This window comes from Ictidomys tridecemlineatus, chromosome 9, assembly GCF_052094955.1.
Source record: "Ictidomys tridecemlineatus isolate mIctTri1 chromosome 9, mIctTri1.hap1, whole genome shotgun sequence".
NCBI classification, from domain to species: Eukaryota; Metazoa; Chordata; class Mammalia; order Rodentia; family Sciuridae; genus Ictidomys; species Ictidomys tridecemlineatus.
The window spans coordinates 4,855,123-4,875,338 of NC_135485.1; the positions used below are offsets into that span (position 1 = coordinate 4,855,123).

At 49.1% G+C, this 20,216-nt stretch overlaps 1 protein-coding gene across 8 annotated transcripts in view; it reads left to right on the top strand.

The window, feature by feature from the left end:
* Window positions 1-20,216, top strand: part of Evc2 (EvC ciliary complex subunit 2) — a 97,948-nt gene that overhangs the window by 36,558 nt on the left and 41,174 nt on the right. For all 8 annotated transcript variants that reach the window (XM_078021009.1, XM_078021010.1, XM_078021011.1 and 5 more), the window contains one exon: window positions 16,329-16,653. In XM_078021009.1, the coding sequence (XP_077877135.1) occupies window positions 16,329-16,653 (325 nt within the window). The remainder of the gene's footprint in view (window positions 1-16,328; window positions 16,654-20,216) is intronic.

Below are 20,216 nucleotides of genomic sequence, written 5' to 3' on the forward strand. Positions count from 1 at the left end.
GGACCACGTGGAACCTCTCAAATTGGAGGCCACTTACAGGAAACCTTTCCGATTCTAGGTTCTAGATTCCTAGTTTCACGCACTCAATGCCCACAGAGGAGTAATCTCTATGGATTTAGAATTATAATGCTGATAAGTCTTATTTTTTTAACATTTATTTTAAATTTTAAAATGTGCAGTCTCTTTCACACACCTCATTTAATTTCGTCCTCAGGATAATGCTCTTTGATAGGCCTTCTTATTTTTGATGTTTGACAGTTGAAGAATCTGACTTTACTAGGCCCAAGAGGTTTATCCATTGTTATACATCCAAGTGAGAGAGAACAGACTTTTCTTTATTTAGCGTTTGGCACATTAGATTTTGCAAAATTCCATGAGCCTTAGCATCCTCCTCTCTCTGCTGGGGGGGGACTCATTTGATGACTTGGAGGACACTCGTTGGCAGGTAGAGCATATTTACAGGGATAGTTGCTGCTGAGCATGGGTCACATTGGTGGATACAAAAGAGAAGTGTTCAAGTGACGGGCACTTTCTCAAAAACATTGAAAACTAGAGGACTGAAAATTGAGTGACTCCTTGATCCTGCCCCTTGGAAATGATGGCCGGGGGACAGTGTCCTGTCACCCATGGCCATGGATCCAGGCAGGGCCAGAGCAGCTCTGCCTCTTCCTTCTTGGGAGTGACTACTTACTGCCTGGAGAAGGGCCCTACATTGTGTGACTTATGCCACTTGGAGTCTTCAGTGGAGAGCGACTGTCATCCTGCCTGAAAGGTACCTCCCCCCCCCCCCCCCCCCCCCCCCGCCAATGACCAGGTGCCTTTGTGAACAGCCTGGCCTGAGCCTCCAGGTGCAGACTGGCCTTGCCCAAGGTGGGAAGTGGGCCTGTTGATCATTCTTACAGGGTTGGGTCGTTCAGCTTTGGGCGTCCATTCAGATGCCTGTGTTCATTGTAGCTTAATTCCCTAAGTAGGATGCCAAGGTTGACAGGCAACATTTTCCCCCCTGTCCAAAGTTGGGGATGTGGGCAATGGGGAGAAAAGTTCTGACAGAGATTCATAAATGTCACTTAGTGTGTTAAGCAGATATGATCATCTTGGTTCCTAAATAAAAGTCATTTTCCTCCAAAACTCGGAAATGAAAAATAGAGTAAAATGATTGGATTTGCAATTAGCCCCTGGATACTTAATTTGCAAGTAGGTAGTTCTCTGTAACCATTTGATCAGATTAAGTGGTACTTCAAAGCATAAACCCTCTTGCCTTTGTCTTTGATTTGGAAATCGGTGGAAGGTAAGAGCCCACTTCTGTGTCCCTGCGTCATGTGAGATTACAGCTGGCTGCTGTGGTTCATGGGTCCTGGTGTTAGATGCAGTGGGATGTCTGTGTTTATGAGGAACTCAGCGGCCCTGGAGTTTGGATGCATTGCTCCTAGGGAGCAAATCTGACTTTGCATGAGGACTGTCTAACATTGATTATCACGCAGGGCCTGAGATTGTTCAGCTGTGGGCTAAATTCCTTCCATTTCCTGGCACTTGGTATCTTGAAGGCCAGCTCTGTGTCAGGCACTGTGGTTGGACACTAGTTTGGGGGATCTGGTCCTTTTTTTTTTTAAATTGTAGCATTGTCAATTATTTTTAATCTTTCTATCTTGGCTTATAGTCAGGCTTAGGAGCTCCCAGAAAGCGAATGTCACTCAGAATGTCAGGGGCTTAGTATGCATGGAGATCTCTGATAGTCTTACCGCTAAAAATAGCCTTTTCCTCCAGCAGACGTTTATCCTGTTTGTAGCTCTTGCTTGAGCTTTAGCTGGGTTCTGAACTTGCCGCTTAGGTGAGTTGATTGCCACCTCATTTCCACGGCCCGTCAGAGCCTTATCTTTATTTCTCCTGCTGATTTATTTTTGACGGAGCGTTTCCTCTTTACTTGGTTATTTGGCTTTTACATCATTTATTCATAGGTGCCTCTTACAGGGACGACTGGGGTTGGGGGGGCTCTTTGCTTTTTCATCAGGCTGCTGGATTGTTGCCACGGTGGAGGTGGCTCAGGTCAAACACAGCCTGGGACTGGGGGGGAAGGAGGAACTGAGCAGGACTGGCTGATCCCAGAAGCGTCTGGAGGCCTGGTGCACCCCTGCTGTCTAGCTCTGGCCTTGCTCCGGCCTGACCACTGCCAGGCCCTCACGCCTTCGGACCACATCTGAGGTTCAGGCAGGTTTGCTAAGGTCCATGGGTGACAACGGACTGGGACGCAGGCCTGCCTGCTACCTAGTGCACTGTTATACTGAGAGAAGAGCCTTGTAAATCTAATCTGAGCTTAGAGTTTGCAGACGGGCAAAGAAGATAAGGAAAATAGGAGTCCAGTGTTTCTGTGTTCAGGAGACCGCCCCCGGCCCTGTGCTTGTCAGTGTGCAGCGCGGTGCGTGCGGCTGAAGGGAAACTTGATCTGCACGCACTGAGCTTTGTGCCGGCCGGGTGGTAGACCCCCTTTTTTATTCTTTCCAAACATTCTGCAGCGACGTGGTCGTGCTCGTCTCGAGGAGCCTGAAGCCCAGGGAAAGTGTCTCACCCCAGGCTCTTTTGTTCTTTCGCCCTTGGCCTGCTGGTCCGAGACACGCCTAGTGAGAAGCAGTTGCCTAATGGTGTCAGCAGGGTCTCTCTGCCTGTCTCTGCCAGTCTCATGCTCACCCGGGGTCTAGCCTCCCTTCCTGGCCAGCCTTTGTCTTCTGGGTTTGTCGTTTGCCCCTTTTTCTGTGGGCATGCGCATAGCCATGGCGTTCAGCTCACACTCATGGACACCAGGGTCACTGCAGGGCTGGGCCTTCCTGACCATGCTGTGTGGAGGAAGGAACGTCCCTGGAAGCCCCCAAATCGTTCTTGCATTTCGGAGCTGGAGATCAGCTCCCAGTGGATGAGCGGTCACCCCAGCTGCTGAGACAGGAGTGGGCTGTCGCCATCTCCCTTCCCTTCTCAGCCTCTGTCCTGCGTTCGCTCCCTCCCTCCCTCTTCAGCCAGTGTTTCCTGAGCACTTCCTTTGTCCAGGACGGTTTGCAGGGACCTCTGGATGCAGAGTGGCCCAGGAACGCACAGCTGCTGGAAGCCAGGCTCATGGTCCTGAGGGTGGGTGTGAGGTGCAGGGGGAGGGGACAGAGTGCTGCACAGGGGACCTCAGTCCTGTCTGAGGAGGCCAGGGAGGCTTCGTCCAGATGTGGCTCAGGCAGAGCAAGCAGAGGAAGAGCAAGGGAATGAGACTACCGGAGCAGTGTGGCCCCGCAGATGCAGGCATCCAGCTTTACCCATCCAGGGACACTTGGTCCAGCACTGCTCTGAATGTGTGCCTACAGCAGGCACCATAGCAGTGTCCTGTCCCCATGAAGCTGTCCTAGTTGGGGACAAAAAGCAGGAAGATGAAACGTCAGGAGGTGGGGAGGGGTGATGCAGATCTCGCAGGACGTGGGAGTTGTAAGTGGGTGACTTGGGAACAGCATCCTGATGAGGTGGCCTTGGAGAGGAAGGAGCCTGAGGACAGTGTCCCTCCCTGGGATTGAGGGAGGAAGAGGGCAAGACACACAAACCCAGAGCCTTGGATCCTGCGTCCCTCCAGGGGAGGAGGCCAGCAGGTGTCAGGGCACCCGGTTCACTTCCCGAGGCCCTTCCCTAGCCACCACTCCTCCTGTGGCTCATGTCCAAGAGCAGGGGACAGGTCAGTTTTGACTTTAGGAGATTCTGAAAGAGGTGGAAATGAGGTATCCGTTGATTTAACTTTGAGGCCAAGATGAACCTGAGCTGAAACTTCACTTCTGATTCCCCATTTCACACTGATCGCGATCATAAAGCTCAGCAGAGAGTCAATCTGACATGATCAACCCCCAGCAAATCATCAGTGAAGATGCCCACCGCGGAGGGGCGTGAGCTCCCCACAGGGGCTCAGCAGAGAGGACCTGCCACCCAGAGTTGAGGTCCTGGGAAATCCAGTGCATTTCTCACTCTGTCCCCAACTGCCTCTTCTGGTCACTGGCAGCCAAAGGGGTCACCCTAGCAGTAGTTCATCTGGGGCTGCCTCAGACGGTGGAGAATGGATCCGTCCCCAAGTCATACTTGGGTTCCCGTTTCCTCAGCATCAGAATCAGTGAGATTGTCCCAGCTCCAGGCACAGCGTGGGGTGTAGGAGAAAGCAGCTTGTGCCCGGCGGTGGCGGCGCGTGTGCCCATTGGTTCCAGGACAGCACTGCTGCTGCTCCCGGGATTGGAGGGGACACTTGGATGTCATCTGAGGGGGGGGGGCGTGTGCAGAGCTAAGCTGGGGGTGGAAGAAAGGCCCTTTTGTCTTTAGCCTGAATCCACTTAAAGAGTTCTCACGTAGCTGTTGGGTGGTCATGTCCTGACGGCCCTTCTCACCTCCTCTCTGGCCCTGCACCAAGCCCATCATGTCCCTCCCTGAGCTCTCTCCTCTTCCCCTCTCACGGCCACTCACTCGTCAGCCAGAGGGTCTCCTGTGGGAAGTGTCCTGGGTCACCTGCTGATAAATAACCCTCCCCGCTTCCTGATGCTCCTGGGCACGGTCCTAAGCCCACGTTGGCCTGCAGGGTCTCAGACACCCACTCAAGGCTCTCGAGCCCGGGTTGAGGTACTTCGTGTTCCCATGACCGCAGTCAGCAGGCGGTGGACAGGGTGGGGGACCCTGCCACAATGCACATTGTAGGGAGGAAGGCCATGAGGAAGACCCTGCTCACTGAGCTCGGAGGGCGCAGCCACCTGGAGAGGCAGCGAGCTCCTCACCGCAGGGCCGGGCAGTGGAGTCTAGGGCCACCTGCCTGGGAGGACGGAGCTCTGAGAGCTGCTGGGAAAGGTGACTCGGCTGAGGCAGGTGTATTTCATTTCCAAATCCATCGTTAAATTTTTCAAACCAGATGACACCATTGAATCTTCAGATAGATGGCAGTCTGTCTTTCCAAGTGAGAATCTGAAATGTTATCTGTCCATTCATCCATTCATCTATCCATCCATCCATCGTCCATCCTTCTGCCCATCCATGCACTCAACCACCCACCCTCTACCCCTCGTTTGTCCATCCATCCATCCATCCATCCATCCATCCATCCATCTATCCATTTGGTACCTGTCCCCTTCATCCTTCCCATAGTGACACAAGGAAAGACTGTGACAGACATGACAACAGCATCAACAATGTAAAATAGCATTTATCAGTTTCTGTTTTGTGCCGGGCACTGGACTCAGTGCTTCCTGCCTGCCGCTAGGAGGCCGTGGGGAGAGGGTAGAGCCACTGGAGCCCTAGGAGATGGGTTCGAATCCCAGCTCTGCCACTCAGTACCTCTGAGACCCCGAACACATTTTCAAAAATTTTTCAGGCTGGGGATGTGGCTCAAGCGGTAGCGAGCTCGCCTGGCATGCGTGCGGCCCGGGTTCGATCCTCAGCACCATATACAAACAAAGATGTTGTGTCCGCCGAAAAAATAAATATTAAAACTCTCTAAAAAAATAAATATTAAAACACAGTCTCTCTCTCTCTCTCTCTTTCTCTTTTTTAAAAAAAATTCTGTGCCTTGGTTCTTCAACCAGGGAGTTGATCACCTGCCTTGTAAGATTGCTGGAAGGATTTAATGCTGTGAGACGTATGAAGCCATTAGGACGAAGGCTTACTGTTATGGTTTTGATAGGAGGTGCCCCCTCAAGCTCACATGTGAGACGATATAAGAAGGGTTGGAGGGGAAATGATTGGGTAATGAGTTTCAACCCAACCAGTGAATCGGCCCCTGATGGGAACTCACTGAGTGGTAACTGAAGGGGGTGGGGTGTGGCTGGAGGAGGTGGGTCCCTGGGGTGTGCCTTTGGGGCATAGACTTTGTACCTGGCAGTGGAGTCTCTGTTTCCTGGTGCCAGGACCCCAGCTGCTTCCCTCCACCACGGTCTTCTGCGTGTGTCCTGCCTCACCTCTGAGGAAGGCAGTCGGCCGGCTACGGATGAGACCTCTGGGACCATGGGCCCCAGAGGAAACGCTTCCTCCTCTGACTGTGTGTGTCAGTCTTTGGGTCCCAGAGGGAAGAAGCTGACTCACACACCCACCCAGCACGGAGGCCTCGCTGTCAGTCGCCTCACTGAGGGGGCGACTCTGTTCTCACTTAACCCACAGGGGAGGAGGCTCGCTGTTCACGACTCCCCCGCGCGCCCCCGTCTCCTGAGGGGTGAAGCTGGGATCGGAGCTGTACTGGGTGATTCTCAGGCCCAGGCTCCAAACCCAATAAAACACCCCCTGCCAGGAGAGGGGGCGGCACACACTTCAAAGCAGGTGAGGAGGGCTGTTGATGGGGGCTGGAAGTGGACAGAGGACCGCTCCCTTCCCCCTCTGTCTGCTCCAGAGCCGACTCCTGTGGGTGCGGGCCAGCAGGCGAGGGCAGGGACAGAGAGTTGGCACACATCTGAGTTGGCACACATCTGTCTGCACTGCATCCCGTTGAGGCAGGAGGGCCCGGGATGGAGCCTGGCATTTTGCCAGAAGGAGGGGTTGAGAGGTGACGCCAGTGAGCCATTAAGATGCTGATAATTAAATTAAGCTGTGTATATTTGCTGTGACTGGATGGTGCTGGATTGAAACAGGCTGTGTATTCAGTTGTATATAGACCCTTGCTGTCCGGTAATAGGGCGGCTCCTGCTGCCTCAGCAGAGTTCCCGTTGAGTTCTCGAGGAGCAGGGCTGAGAGAGTTCCCGGGGATTGCGCGTGGAATGCCCGTGAGAATTTGGGCAATAAAGTAGTTCCTGTTTGAACCTACAAGTGCTTCGTGGCGGCTCAGTTATTTGTGCCCGGCCAGACTGTGGCAGCTATTTAGGTATTTTCCAAATTAATGACCCTTTATGTAGATTAACCAGTCCTTGGAACAACATTTACTGTCATCACTGCCTTTGTTCCACGCTGTGTCCTCGTTTTGCTTTGACACCTTGGTCACCATCTGGTGAGAACTTGATTAATTTTTGTATGGACTAACTAAGGAAAAAAGACTCCAGTGTCACTCTCTTTGTTACCAGCAGCAGCTGATCAAAGTACCAGCCGGCCCCTGGGTGATTCGGCAGTGCTGTTTCTTCAGGGGACGCTGTCGTGGGCGAGCCTGTCCCCGGGTGTGGATGGCTGGCTTTGCTTCCAAGCTTCGGGTGAGCTTAGCACGTTTCAGACTCCCGGGTGAAGCAGGCCGTCTATGCGAGGTGTCCCTTGAGCAGAGTGTGAGCACGGCACACCTCGTCCCAGCAAACATGTCCGTCTTTGAAGTGCAGTCACAAGATGATGTCTGTGTAACCTGAAAAAAAAAAAAAAATTAACGTTCCCCAGGACAGCAGCGTGTGAGTTCTGCCAACTGTGCCCAGTGTTTGAAGTAGTAAAGAAGTGCAGCCTCAGAGCCCAGCACCTGCGGCTCCCGTGTCTCTGCCTCTTGGACTCATTAGGGGCTGTTTTGGGTGATGGAAAAAATAGGCGTATTTCACTGCTGTCTGAATAATTTAAAATGCCACCTGGGAGGCAGGGGGCGCAGGGGTGGTGTGGAAATCTGCCTCTACCGGTGAGTCTGACCCTGTAGGTGATGAATTTCTAGCATTTACTTTCCTCTTCTGAGGCCATTTGGGAAATTAACAGATGAGAGTCGACTTCGTTAATATGGGCCGTTTTCATTCTTTTGTGGCTTTGGAACACTGACAGCTTTTGTTGGTGACACTGCAGACAGCTTAGCCACAGTGATTGACACTGAGGCCACCCAAGCTGCCTCTGAGCCCCTTCCCAGGCAAATGGGACGGGTGAGCCGTGGGCTCTGATGTGCAGCCCGTGTCCCGAGAGAGAGTGTCCCTGCACCATTGCTGCGAGGTGCAAGACTCTTAGCACGCTGGTCAGCTTTGCACCGCTGGGGCCAGAAGGCCTGACAGGCAGCTCCGAGGAGGACGAGTTTATTTCAGCTCATGGTCTCAGAGCTTCAGTCCATGGTCGGCTGACCACATAGCTCTGGCCCCAGGCAAGGCAGAGCATCTTGGTGGAAGGATGTGGTGGAGGAAAGCAGCTCGAGACGTGGCAACCAGGAAGCCGAGAGAAAGCTGCTGTACCCAGGGACAAGGTAGAGAGCCCAGAGTCCCACCTCAAGGGAGCCATCTCCTGCAGCCTAGGGTTTCCTCCCGGTTAGTCCATGTCAGTGGGTTAGTCCACCAGTGAGGCTGAAGCTCACAGAATCTAGTCATTTCACCTCTGAACATCCTTGGATTGTCTGACACATGGACTTTTGGGGCGCACCTTATATCTAAACCATGATAGCTGAGCGACAGAGGAGGTCTCCATTATGCTGTGGGGGAAACAAGTCCTTCACTGAAGCCCTTCAGCTGGCAGATGGTTTGGCAGCAAACCACCAGTAAAGTGCCTGGAAAGCACCTGCAGTCTGTGGACAGCACAGCCACCTTCCTGTGTGAGTTAATCAGTGTAAGGAATGACGATGCAGGAAGCAGTCACGCAGGGTTTGAGTTTCTGCTTCAGTATAATAATAACTCACCACATTAACTTGGTGGCTTAAAACAGCAGGAACATATCATCTTGCAGTTCTGGAGGTCAGGTACAAAGTGGGTCTGACCAGGCAGAAATCAAGGTGTCCACTCTAGGGGAGGTCCCCTTCCTGTCCCCCAGCTTCGGCAGGCTGGCCGTGTGCCCGGCTCCGACCCCTTTCCCTGTCTGCAGAGCCTGGTCCTCACTCCTGCCTCTGCCGCCTTCTTCACGTGGCCCACCCTGACTCTGACCCCTCTTCTCCCTCCCTCTTCTGATTTTAAAAACCTTGTTATTGATCTCCCTGGTCGAGGTCAGCGGACGAGCAGCTTAACTCTGTTTGCACCCTTAGTGGACATGGCCATTTCTGGGGAGCCGTATTCTCTCTGCCACCTGAGCCTTCCCTGAAGGTGTGAAGTCTGTTTTCTGTCCCAGAGTAGAGGGGACTTTTGTTTTTAAGCTTGCGCACACTCACGTGGGTTTGGCATGAGCCACGCAGCCGGCTGAGTACACCGAGGAATCCGAGGACAAGGACTCTGGGTCTCCTTGGCTCACAGAAACACAGGGCAGCCCCGAGGCCAGCCACATGGCAGCTCTGAAGTGGAGAATAAGGCTCGCCATGCTCCAGAGCCCAGGGTCTGGGGGACCCCACAGGGGGCAAGGTGGCCCCCCCATCCACACGTAAGGCTGTCAGCCTGCTGTTGGTCCATGTGAGGCCTCCCCGGGACACTCCTGCTGGTTAGTCTCTTCTTTCCACCCTGGGAAGTCCCCCTCTAACCCAGGAGCCCCCCCATCTGGCTCTGGTGGCTCCAACTATGGCTTTTATCCGATCCTTCATTCTTTTTTCTTTTCTAATTTCTTTCTTTTCCTGTTTTTATTTGTCCTTTTAAGATATACATTCACAATATTCATATTCTGACATATTAGACGTCAGTGTGGTGTCACTTCCCATTCTCATGGTTGTCCATGACGTGGAGTCACACTGGTCGTGTGCTCATGTATGAACACAGGAAAGTTAATTCCCATTAATTCTACTGTCTTTCCCATCCCCACCCCCCTTCCTTCCCTTCTGTCTAACCCAAGGAACTTCTGTCCTCCCCTCGCCCCCTTATTGTGTGTTAGCATCCGCATGTCAGAGAGAATGTTGAGCTTTGGCTTTGGGGATTGGCTTATTTCACTTAGCACGATAGTCTCCAGTTCCATCCATTTACTGGAAAATGCCATCATTTCATTCTTTAAGGCTGATTAATATTCCACTGTGTATGTGTACCCCATTTTCTTTATCCATTCATCTGCTGACAGGCACACAGGTTGGTCCCATAGCTTAGCTATTGTGACTTGAGCTGCTGTAAACATTGATGTGGCCGTGTCACTATAGTATGCTGATTTTAAGTCCTTTGTGTATATATCGAGAAGTGGGATAATTGGGTCAAAATGCTTGATCCATTTCAGATTTTCTGAGGACTCTCCATAGTGCTTTCCAGAGTGGTTGCAGTCTCACTAGCAATGTGTGAGTGCACCTTTTCCCCCACATCCTCACCAACATTGACTGTGACTGGCATTCTTTTGATTGCCATTCTGACTGGAGTGAGATGAAATTTCAGTGTAATTTTAATTTGCATTCTCTAATTGCTAAGGATGCTGAACATTTATTCATATATTTGTTGACCAGTATGTCTTCTGTGAAGTGCCTGTTCAGTTCTTTGCCCATTATTGATTGGGTTATTATTATTATTTTTTTGGTGTTAAGTTTTTTGAGTTCTTTATATATCCTAGAGATCTCTATCTGAGGTTCAGCTGGCAAAGATTTTCTCCCATTCTGTAGGCTCTCTCTTCATGTTTTTGATTAATCTCTTTGCTGAGAAGAAGCTGTTTGGTGTGGACCATTGTTGTTCTTTAGGAGTCTCGTTGAGGTAGTGGGTCCGGAGTTGACAGGATGGAGAGCTGTGTCTACATTTTCTTCTAGTAGGCGCAGGGTCTCTGTTCTAGTGCCTAGGTCCTTGATCCACTTTGAGTTTTGTGCAGGGTGAGAGATAGGGGTCAATTTCATTTTGCTACATATGGATTTCCAGTTTTTCTAGCACCCGTTTGTTGAAGAGGCCATTTTTTTTCTCCGGTGTATGTTTATGGTGCCTTTGTCTAGTAGGAGGCAGGTGTATATATTTGGGCTTGTCTCTGTGGTTGTGTCTATTCTGCACCATTGGTCTTCATGTCTATTTTTGGGCCAATACCATGCCATTTTTGCTACTGTAGGTCTGCAGTATGATTTAAGGTCTTGTATTGTGATGCCTCCTGCTTCACATTTTTTTTTTTTTGCCAAGGATGGCTTTGGCTGTTCTGGGTCTTTTGTTTTTCCAAATGAATCTCATGACTGCTTTTTCTATTTCTATGAAGAAAATCATTGGAATTTTAATGGGAATTGCCTTAAACCTGTATGGTGCTTTTGGTAGTGTGGCCATTTGACAATATTAATTCTGCTTATCCAAGAACACGGGAGCCCTTTCCATCTTCTAGGGTCTTCTTCAATTTCTTTCTTTAGAGTTCTGTAGTTTTCCTTGTACAGGTCTTTCACCTCTTTTGTTAGATTGATTCTCAAATAGTCTATTTTTTTTTTGAGGTTGTTATGTTTCAGTGTCATTGATTTCAGCTCTGATTTTTAATTATATCCTGTCTTCTGTTGTTTTGGTGTTTATTTGTTCTTCTTTTCTAGGGCTTTGAGATGTAGTGACAGGTTATTTATTTGGTGACTTTCTATCCTTTTAATGGATGAGCTCAGTGCAGTGAACTCTCCTCTTAGAGCTGCCTTCATGGTGTCCCAGAGATTTGGATGTTGTATTGCTAGTCTCATTTGTCTCTGAGTAATTTTATATTTCATCATGATTTCTTCTGATATCAACTAATCATTCACTAATGTATTATTTAGTTTCCAGGTGTTAGGGTAGCTTTTTTAAAAAAAAAATTATCATTGATTTCAAATTTCATTCCCTTATGATCTGATAGAATGCAAGGTATTTTCTCTCTTTTTTTGTGTGTGTTTGCTAAGAGTAACCTAAGGTAAGGTCTATTTTAGAGAAGGATCATGTGCTGTGTAGAGAAAGTGTACTCATTCATTGATGGATGAAATATTCTATGTATACCTGTTAAGTCTTAATTATTAATTGTATTTTTTTATTTCTATAGTTTCTTGAGTTTTTGTTTGGAGGATCTATCCACTGGTGAGGGAGATGTGTTAAAGACACCCAGTACTATTGTGTTGTGGTCTATTTGATTCTTGAAATTGAGAAGGGTCTTCTTGATGTATGTAGATGTTTCATTGTTTGGGGCATAAATATTTATGGTTGTTAGTCTTGTTGATGTATAATTCCCTATGTAATATAAAATGTCCTTCTTTGACCCTTCTGATTTTCTTTGGTTTGTCATCCACTTTATCTGATATGAGGATAGAAACCACCCCTGCTTGTTTACAAGATCCTTATGAATGATATGTTTTTAACATCCTTTTATCTTCAGTCTGTGAATGTCTTTGCCTGTGAGGTGAGTTTCTTGTGTATTGTTGGGTCTTGTTTTTTAATTCTATCTGCTAGCCTATGTCTTTTGATTGATCAGTTTAGGCCATTTACATTTAATGTTATTATAGAAAAATGCTTTTTGTTCCCTGTAATTTTGATTTATTTTGGTTTTTACTTTGAATTAGTCTCTCCTTTGTTTGAGTGTTCTTCTAGTATAGTTTCTCCCTTTGCTGGTTTTCACTTTTATTTTTCATTTCTTCTTCATGAAATATCTTATTTAGCATGTTCTGCAGTGCCAGCATTCTAGTTGTGAATTCTTTTAATATTTGCTTATCATGGAAGGTTTCTATTTCATCATCAATTCTGAAGCTTAATTTTGCTGTGTATAGTATTCTTGACTGCATCCATTTTCTTTCAGAGCTTGGTATATATTATTCCAAGACCACCTAGCATTGGGGGTCTGGGTTGAGAAATCAGCTGAGATCCAGATTGGTTTTCCTTTAATTATGACCTTTCATTTTTCCTGTGGTAAAAGTCTATCCTTATTTTGTAAGGCATTTTTATAATAATGCACCTTGGTGTAGGTCTGTTATAATTTTGTATTTTTGGTGTCCTGTAAACATTTTGTTCTTGATTTCCCATTTCATTCTTTAATTTTGGGAAATTTTCTGATATTCTTTCATTGAAAAGATTGTTTGGTTTGTATCTCTGCACCTTCATCTATCCCAAAAGATCTTAAATTTGGTCTTTTCAGGTTATCCCATATTTCTTGGAAGTTCTGTTCATGGTCTCCTAACATCTTTTCTCAATGGTCAACTTTGTTTTTAAGTTATATATTTTGTCTTTATTGTCTGTCTTCTAAGTGATCTAGTCTGTTAGAGATGCTTTCACTTGAATTGTTAACTTGGTTTATTGATTCCTTTGAGAATTTCTGTTTTTTTTCCTTTTCTTTTTTTTCCCCAGAATTTCTATTATTGAAGGGATCTTTCACTTCTATTTTCTTCCTGATTACACTCCTTACATCATCCTGTACCTCACAGACCAGTGTTAGCCATGTACATTCTAACCCCTTCTCTGCCATTTCTTCCACTCTGATATTGATGAATTCTGTTATTGGAGTATCTTGGTTTGTTTGTGGAGATTTGTTCCCTTGCTTTTTCATGTTGTTTGTGTGTCTACCCATATGACAGTGTGGATCTGAGGCAGTAGGTTCTACCCTGCAGACTTACAGTGTCCTTGAAGGTTTCTAGTACCTCACTGATTTGGCAGAGACAAGTCATAACAACAACCCTTGAAAACAATTAGAGCACTAAATCAAATAGTTCCTGCTAAGATGCCTACAATATTAATTGTCACAATAAGCAGAAATGATGTGATTAGATATTGCCTGTGATAAAAATAGCAAGTTTGCAAAAGGGTTTACAATTTTGAATGGTGAGAGAACAGATGTGTTTATGATTGATTATGAGGGAGGAAGAGAGATGATAGAAGTAAAAAAATTAAAGGAAGAGTGAAAGGGAGAACAATATGGATTGGCTGTTAGAAGAGGAAAAGAACCAAGGGAAACAGACAAGTGAGAGGAAAATATATATAAAGTAAAAATTTTAAAAATTAAAAATGACCATAAAAGAAAATGAATAAAAAAGAAGACTGAAATATACCAATCAAACATCCTAGTTCTCAACCTACCCATCTGTGAAGAACAACTAGCTTCAGAAATGCTAGAAGTGAAAAAACAACACATGTGCATATGTGTAAATGTCCATGAACCATTAAGTCACAATTAAACAGGGGAAAAAAAACCCCAAAAATATCTTGTTGAAATGTTAAAGAATTGTTTCTGTTGGAGTTCAAAGGATTCTCAGCGTCCCACAAGGGACAGGCCCAGTTCCAAGTGTCACCTTGCTCAGGGAAGAAGTTCCTCGTCAGGCATCGAGGTTCATTGACAAGGCCACCTGTCCAGAGGGAGGTACCAGTGGACACCATTCTCCCACGCCTCCATTGTCCGGGAATGTTTGATGGTCTTGTCCTGTGTGGTTTCCAGGTGACTGCAGCTCAGGCTCGCGGGCTGTTGACGTGGCATGATTTTAATTATTAGAATTATTTTCGATATTTTCAATACGACAGTGTGATATGGGAGGGGGAGAGTTGACCTGAGCGAGTCACGGGAAGGCAAATCGTTTGGAGAAGTTTTATGTGACTTGAAGGTCCCCCCGGGAAGGAGACAAAGAAGCAGAGCCAAACGCATCGCCCTGGATGACGAGTGGCACGTTGAGAAAAAGCAGCTGGGCAGGGCGGGGTGGCTGAGGGGGAAGCAGCTCACGGTCAGCAAGGCCTGTCTGTCAGAAGGCTCAGGTCCAGGAAGGGCGTCTCCCAGGTGCAAACCTTACCTGCTTTTAAGGTGTGGCAAGGTCAGAGGGCTCCTCTACCCACTGTCATTTATTGAATTTTATGTCTCTAAAGTGCTTTTGACTAAATAATACAACAGAGCAGGGTGTTTTGGGTGGCGTCTTCTGCCAGTAGCCAGGGAGGTAGAGTCGGCAGATCAGTGAGCCGACACAAGCTCATCTATTTCCAGGGTCTCTCTGTGTCTGTCTCCCTCCCTGACGGTTACAGGAGCGTGCTGGGGCGTCAACAGGTGGAATGACAAATCTGAGATTTGCTTTAAAATGCTCAGTGCAGGGAGTAGATGAAACAAGTCAGTGCACACGGGCAGTGTTGGAATTTGGGTAATGTGGGAATCGTCCTGTTCCCCCCGCTTCTAGGTGCTTGGAAATTTCTCTAATAGCTGTCTTCTATACCTTGCATTTTTTTTTTACAACTGCATGCCATCTTCTCTTATCAAATTATGAAGGATTTTTAACATTGCATTGGCTGGGATGTGGGAAGATCCCGAATGTGTTGTCAGGAGCTATCTGGGGAGCAGTTTGGGACATGTTCCGAGGGACTTGGAGACACTGCTTCATTTGACCTTAAGATTCCTTCTGTAGGAATCTGTACCAAGGCTGTTGCTGTGCCTATCGAAAGCTCTGTACAAAGTTGTCTATTTCAGGGTTATTTTAGATCTTGCAATTTGCAAGTAACCTGAATATACAGTAGACAGAGGCTCATTGAATGGCATCCATCACAGGGTGAAATGTTCCTATTCCGTTATCAAGGAAGGTTACAATTTTTAGAAACCCCAGGAAGGTGCGGGTTACAATGTTAACTGGAAAAAAGTGGGTAAAATTGTAAATAGTCTACATTTGTAGAAAAGATATTCAGAGGAAGAAAAACTGGAAGAAAATGTAGCAAAATGCCATCAGTGATTCTGATTGCACGGTGGATGCACACTGAATAAAGTCTTTTTCTGTTCGTCCTTATTTTCCAGATTTTCTTTTGTGGTACTGGGGATGGAACCCAGAGATGCTTTACCCTTGAGCTACGTCCTCAGTCCTTTTTATTTTTAAATTTTGAGACAGCGTCTTGCTAAGGTACAAGTTGTTAGGCCCTTAAACTTGCCATCCTCCTGCCTCGACGTCCCAAGACACGGGGATTGCAGGTGTGAGCCACTGTGCCTGGCTGATTTCCAGATTTTTAAATCATGAGTATGAGTCGACGTTCCCCATGGATCTTCTTCCAGCTGCCGTGAGGTGTAATACGCCCCCCACAGAGCTCACCGTTAGTGGCCTAGGGAAGTTCCTCGTCGCTACTTCTCAAGTAGACTGTAGTTTTAGATTTACAGAAACATTGAGATCTAAGTCCTGCACCTAAGTTCCCCAGTTATTAACCTCTTATGTTTCTTACAGTCATTACGTCTATTCATTTATGTACATTGTTACGGTTAGTGAACCAAATATTGATATGCTGCTGTTAACTAAAGCCCACGCTTTGTTCAGATTTCCTTAATTTTTAATCTGATGCTCTTCTTCTGCTCCAGGATCCCTTCCAGGATATAGCATTACATTTAGTTGTCATAAATTAATTTTTAATTGGAAAAAAAGTAAAATAAAATTTATTTTTACACCATTCAGTACGTCAGCTATGCCTCCTCCCCTTGGTCTCCTCCTTGTTGGCAGAGACCCTGTTGAGATGGCTCCCATCCCAGTTGTTCCTAGCATGGCACCTGACAAATCTGCTGAATAGGGTCTGCTCACTCCATGACCGGCCCTCAGGAGCTGGTTGGAGCAGAGCCAAGGGGGGAAGGAAAAGGAGTGGGAGAAGGAAGGGAGGCTGTGGCCTCCGTGAGTCAAGCTTTGGTGCCCTGTGGGCCGTGGCCCTGCTGTGGTTGGTGTGACGGGCTCTCTTGACTTCTGTGCCTCCCAGGCTGGAGATCGCCACCCTGAACCAGGCGGATGCAGATCTGGAGGCCTGTCGCACCCAAATCAGCAAGGACATCATTGCCCTTCTGCTGAGGAGCCTGACCAGTGGCGGCCACCTTTCCCCCCAGGCGGAGAGAAGGATGGCTCTTGTTTTCAGAAAGCAGTTTCTACTCCTGGAAAAGGAAGTACAAGAGGAGTATGACCGGAAGATGCTGGCCTTGACAGCTGAGTGTGACCTGGAAACTAAAAAGAAGACAGAAAACCAGTATCAGCGGGAGATGTTGGCGACGGAGGAAGTAGAGGAGTTGCTGAAGCGTGTGAGCGAGCGGGTAAGCCAGGTCCCGGAGGTCTGCACCTCACTACTCCTCGCCTTCATCACCTGCCCGTCCCCCACCAGCCCACTCCCGTGTCCATCCACCCTCCGCCCACCCATCAGTACACCCATCAGTCTACTCATCTGTCCATCCCTCCCCATCCACCATCCATCTACCCCATCCATCCATGCCTCCATCCACCAATTCACCCATCCACATATCACCCAGTTTCCAACCATGACTGCATCCATCCATCCATCCATCCATTCACTCACCTACCTATGTACCCATCCATCCACCCACGCTTCTATCCATCCACCTGCCCATCCACCTACCTATCTAAACATCTACCGACCCATCCATGTTTCCTTCCACCCATCCATCCATCCATCCATCCATCCATCCGCCCATCCGCCCATCGTCCATCCACTCATCTAGAATTCATTTGGCAAGTATTTATTGACCACTTACTGTCTCCCAGGCCTAGGCTAGGCACTGATGTTTCAAAGAAAAGTGAGACATGGTTCTTGCATTAAGTTCATAGTGTCATGAGGAATCCTCACATATGAAAAGATGAGACACCGTTCTGCCATGTTACCATAAAGATTCGTTTCTGGTGCCGTGGGAGGTCATGGAGGGTAGAGGGCTCCATCTGCAGAGAGCATGGTTCACAGATGGGTGTGCTGTCATTGAGCCACCTCTAGCCTGCCTGCAGACCCTGCTGTGTCCACGACCTTGCTGGTCAGCACCATGTCCCCCTGAGCCCTGGCACTTGGAAAGAAGGCCTTGAGTGTGCCGTTCTGGGATTTGGGCCCCTGAACTCTCTCGTTGCCCCTCCCTCTCTGCTAATGCGTTCAGCTATTTTCCCATGAGAATCACACCTGCTCCAGGAGGGGCTTGAAGAGTGCTGCAGGGCACTAGCTGGCAAGCAGGCCTGACTGACCGCCTGCCCGCCTGACTCTGCTTGGCCTGGAATGGGCCCAGAATGAGAGTCATAGAAAAAACAAATGGCCAAGGGCCCCAGGCTGGTGTGGCTGTGAAATCTGAGATGCTGGTGTGGTCCTTTATGGCACTTTGCCCATTTCACCTTAAAGCCCAAAAGAAAGGACTTGGGGGAAAAGGTGGGACCCACACCACGGCTTGGCCAGGGCCTGGGCCACTGACTGAGCTCCTACTGTATGCATTCATAGAGGCCACTGACTGGGCTCCCCCGGGGCACTGTGCCAGCTCAGCCCCGTCCTGCCCCACATGCCCGCGTGTTCGCCTTTGGCTGTGGGGTGGGTGGGGGAATGCAGTTCATCTAGTTGCATGTCGGGCTTGCTTTCGCTTCATCTCGCCACATAAACCACACGTTAACTTATGAAGTGCTGTTTATTACATAGGCTGCGAGTCCAAGCTCACGCTTGTGGTCGAGGGGCGGGCGCTGCTAGAGCGCCCCACGTCCCCCGTTACCCTAGCTCACTGGCTCATGGGCTAGGAGTGGGAGGGTCCCGCTCTGGCAGGGAGGAAGGTGGGTCATGGAGACACCACCCGAGGACCTGCAGGCGGCCCCGTGACTCGCGCAGCATGCTGCCAGCCAGGACGCCGCAGGGCTGCAGTGGCACGTGGCTCCCCTGCTGTGCCAGCCACAGGCACCCGCCCTCTTGGGTGTCCCTGGCTTTCCAGGGCTTGGCTAGTGGCTGCCTGGGCTGCTGCATCTGCCTGTGGGGGTGGGAGGGCAGCTGCTGGGCTGCGGGGCTGGCCTCTGCTTGAGGCCCACTGGCCCTCCCCAGGCTTCCTGAAGCTCCCATCTGCAGGGCTGGCAGCAGCCTCCCGCACCCTCGCCCCACCTGCTGGCGTGCCAGGGAGGACACCCTGAGTCTCGCAGGTCACCTGTTCTGTGTGCTCCCAGAAACACCGTCTGTGCTGTGAAAGGGCCTAGAGCTCCTTCCTCCTGGTCTTTGCAGGGCTCCCCGTCCAGGAACTAAGGCTCCCTAAGCAACCTGGCGTGTCCTGCAGGCCTTTGAAAATAAAACAAAGGAAAGTTCATCCTTCCACCCAGGATAGTTTAAGGTGGGGAGGGGAGCAAAGTGGACGGTGTCAGTTTTTTAAAGTCAGGAACTCTAGTGAGGACAGAGGAAGACCTGTTCACCTTCCCAAGCCCGTGCAATTCCTTATGGCTTCAAAGCACGGCTCCACAGAGCACAGGGCCCGGTCCCCTGGTCTCCTTCCCCTCCTGGACATGGCATGATAAGGACGCCTGCCGCGTCCCGAGACGGCAGTCAACACTTGCAAAGAGCTTCAGGGCGGATGGGAAGAGGCGGGCCATGGGGCTGAGTGGCCTGGGAGCAGAGCCAGGTGCCGCTGCCCATAGGTGGCTGTAGGTGACCACGAGGTCCTGTGTGACTCCCAAGCTGGAAGCAGCATCTGCCTGTCTTCAGATAGAGAAACCGTGTTCAATGTGCATCCACATCACACTGTGTGTGTGTGTCCCGACGTCACGTGGTCCCCAGTACCATGCTTAAGGGCCATGTTCTGTGTCAGTTAAATCAATTTAAATGTCAGAAAAGGGGAGAGGACCCCAGTGCTTAGCACAGCACCCCCCGTGGGCATGTGCACTGTGGCTCATGGCTCAATGTCATCTTCCCGGAGACCCCAGAAGGGAGCAGAGTGGGAACCGTCTGCACAAGGAGGTGGGGAAACCGAGGCCCAGAGAGGCAGCGCCTCGCAGCCCGGCTTCCTGCAGCCACGCGGGCAGCGGGGGCTGCGTCCCCTCCTGTCTCTCCTGCACCCAGGCGTGCCCAGCCATCTGAGGCCAGGAATCGGGCACGCGTCCTGCGCTGGCTCCCCCAGGCCCCCTCAGCCCCCGGGAAGACCTCGGGGAAAGACTCCTCGTGTGCGAGAAGGCGTACGTCTTAACCATCTCGGGTGGATTTGTCTTTATGAAACGATTTCACAGTTTGCCTATCTTGCTAAATTGAGTACAAGGAGCGTCATCTGGTAGTCATGATTTCCTGAGGACGATTTTACATTTTTTCGTGGTATAAACTCGACATCGTACGACGAGGCGGTTGTTCCGGGACAGCCCACTGCAGGGCCGTTTCTCAAATCAGAACTGCAGTGGCCTCTCCTGTCCACGCCTCCTCTCCATGAAAAGTCCATTTTTTAATTAGAAAGTTCAATAGGGAGATTAGGGTAAATGACCACTACTTTAATGCTCCTTTAAAAATACACATCTGTGGACAATATTTAAAATATAAAACTGTACATTAAAAATACAGATTTTCAGCTTCTCTTAAAGAATGAGAAAATTTGACCACATTGGTCCTTATTTTCACAAAACCCCTTTGGTGAGCTGGCTGTTCCTGTTCCTGCAGGAGGACTTGCCCTTTCTGTTTTGCCCCACTCCCTACCACTCCCTGGTGCCTTCCAGGACAGGTTTCCTCACCCATTTGCATATACAGCCCCCTGCTTGGCTGGCCTGGGGGTGGGCATCTTGCTTCTTGGCTGAGTCTTCTCATCTTTGCTGCAGGATGTTGAGCTTCATTAGTTGTGGGACACATTTCCACAAGGCCTTGAACTCCCAATAGAGGGGCGGT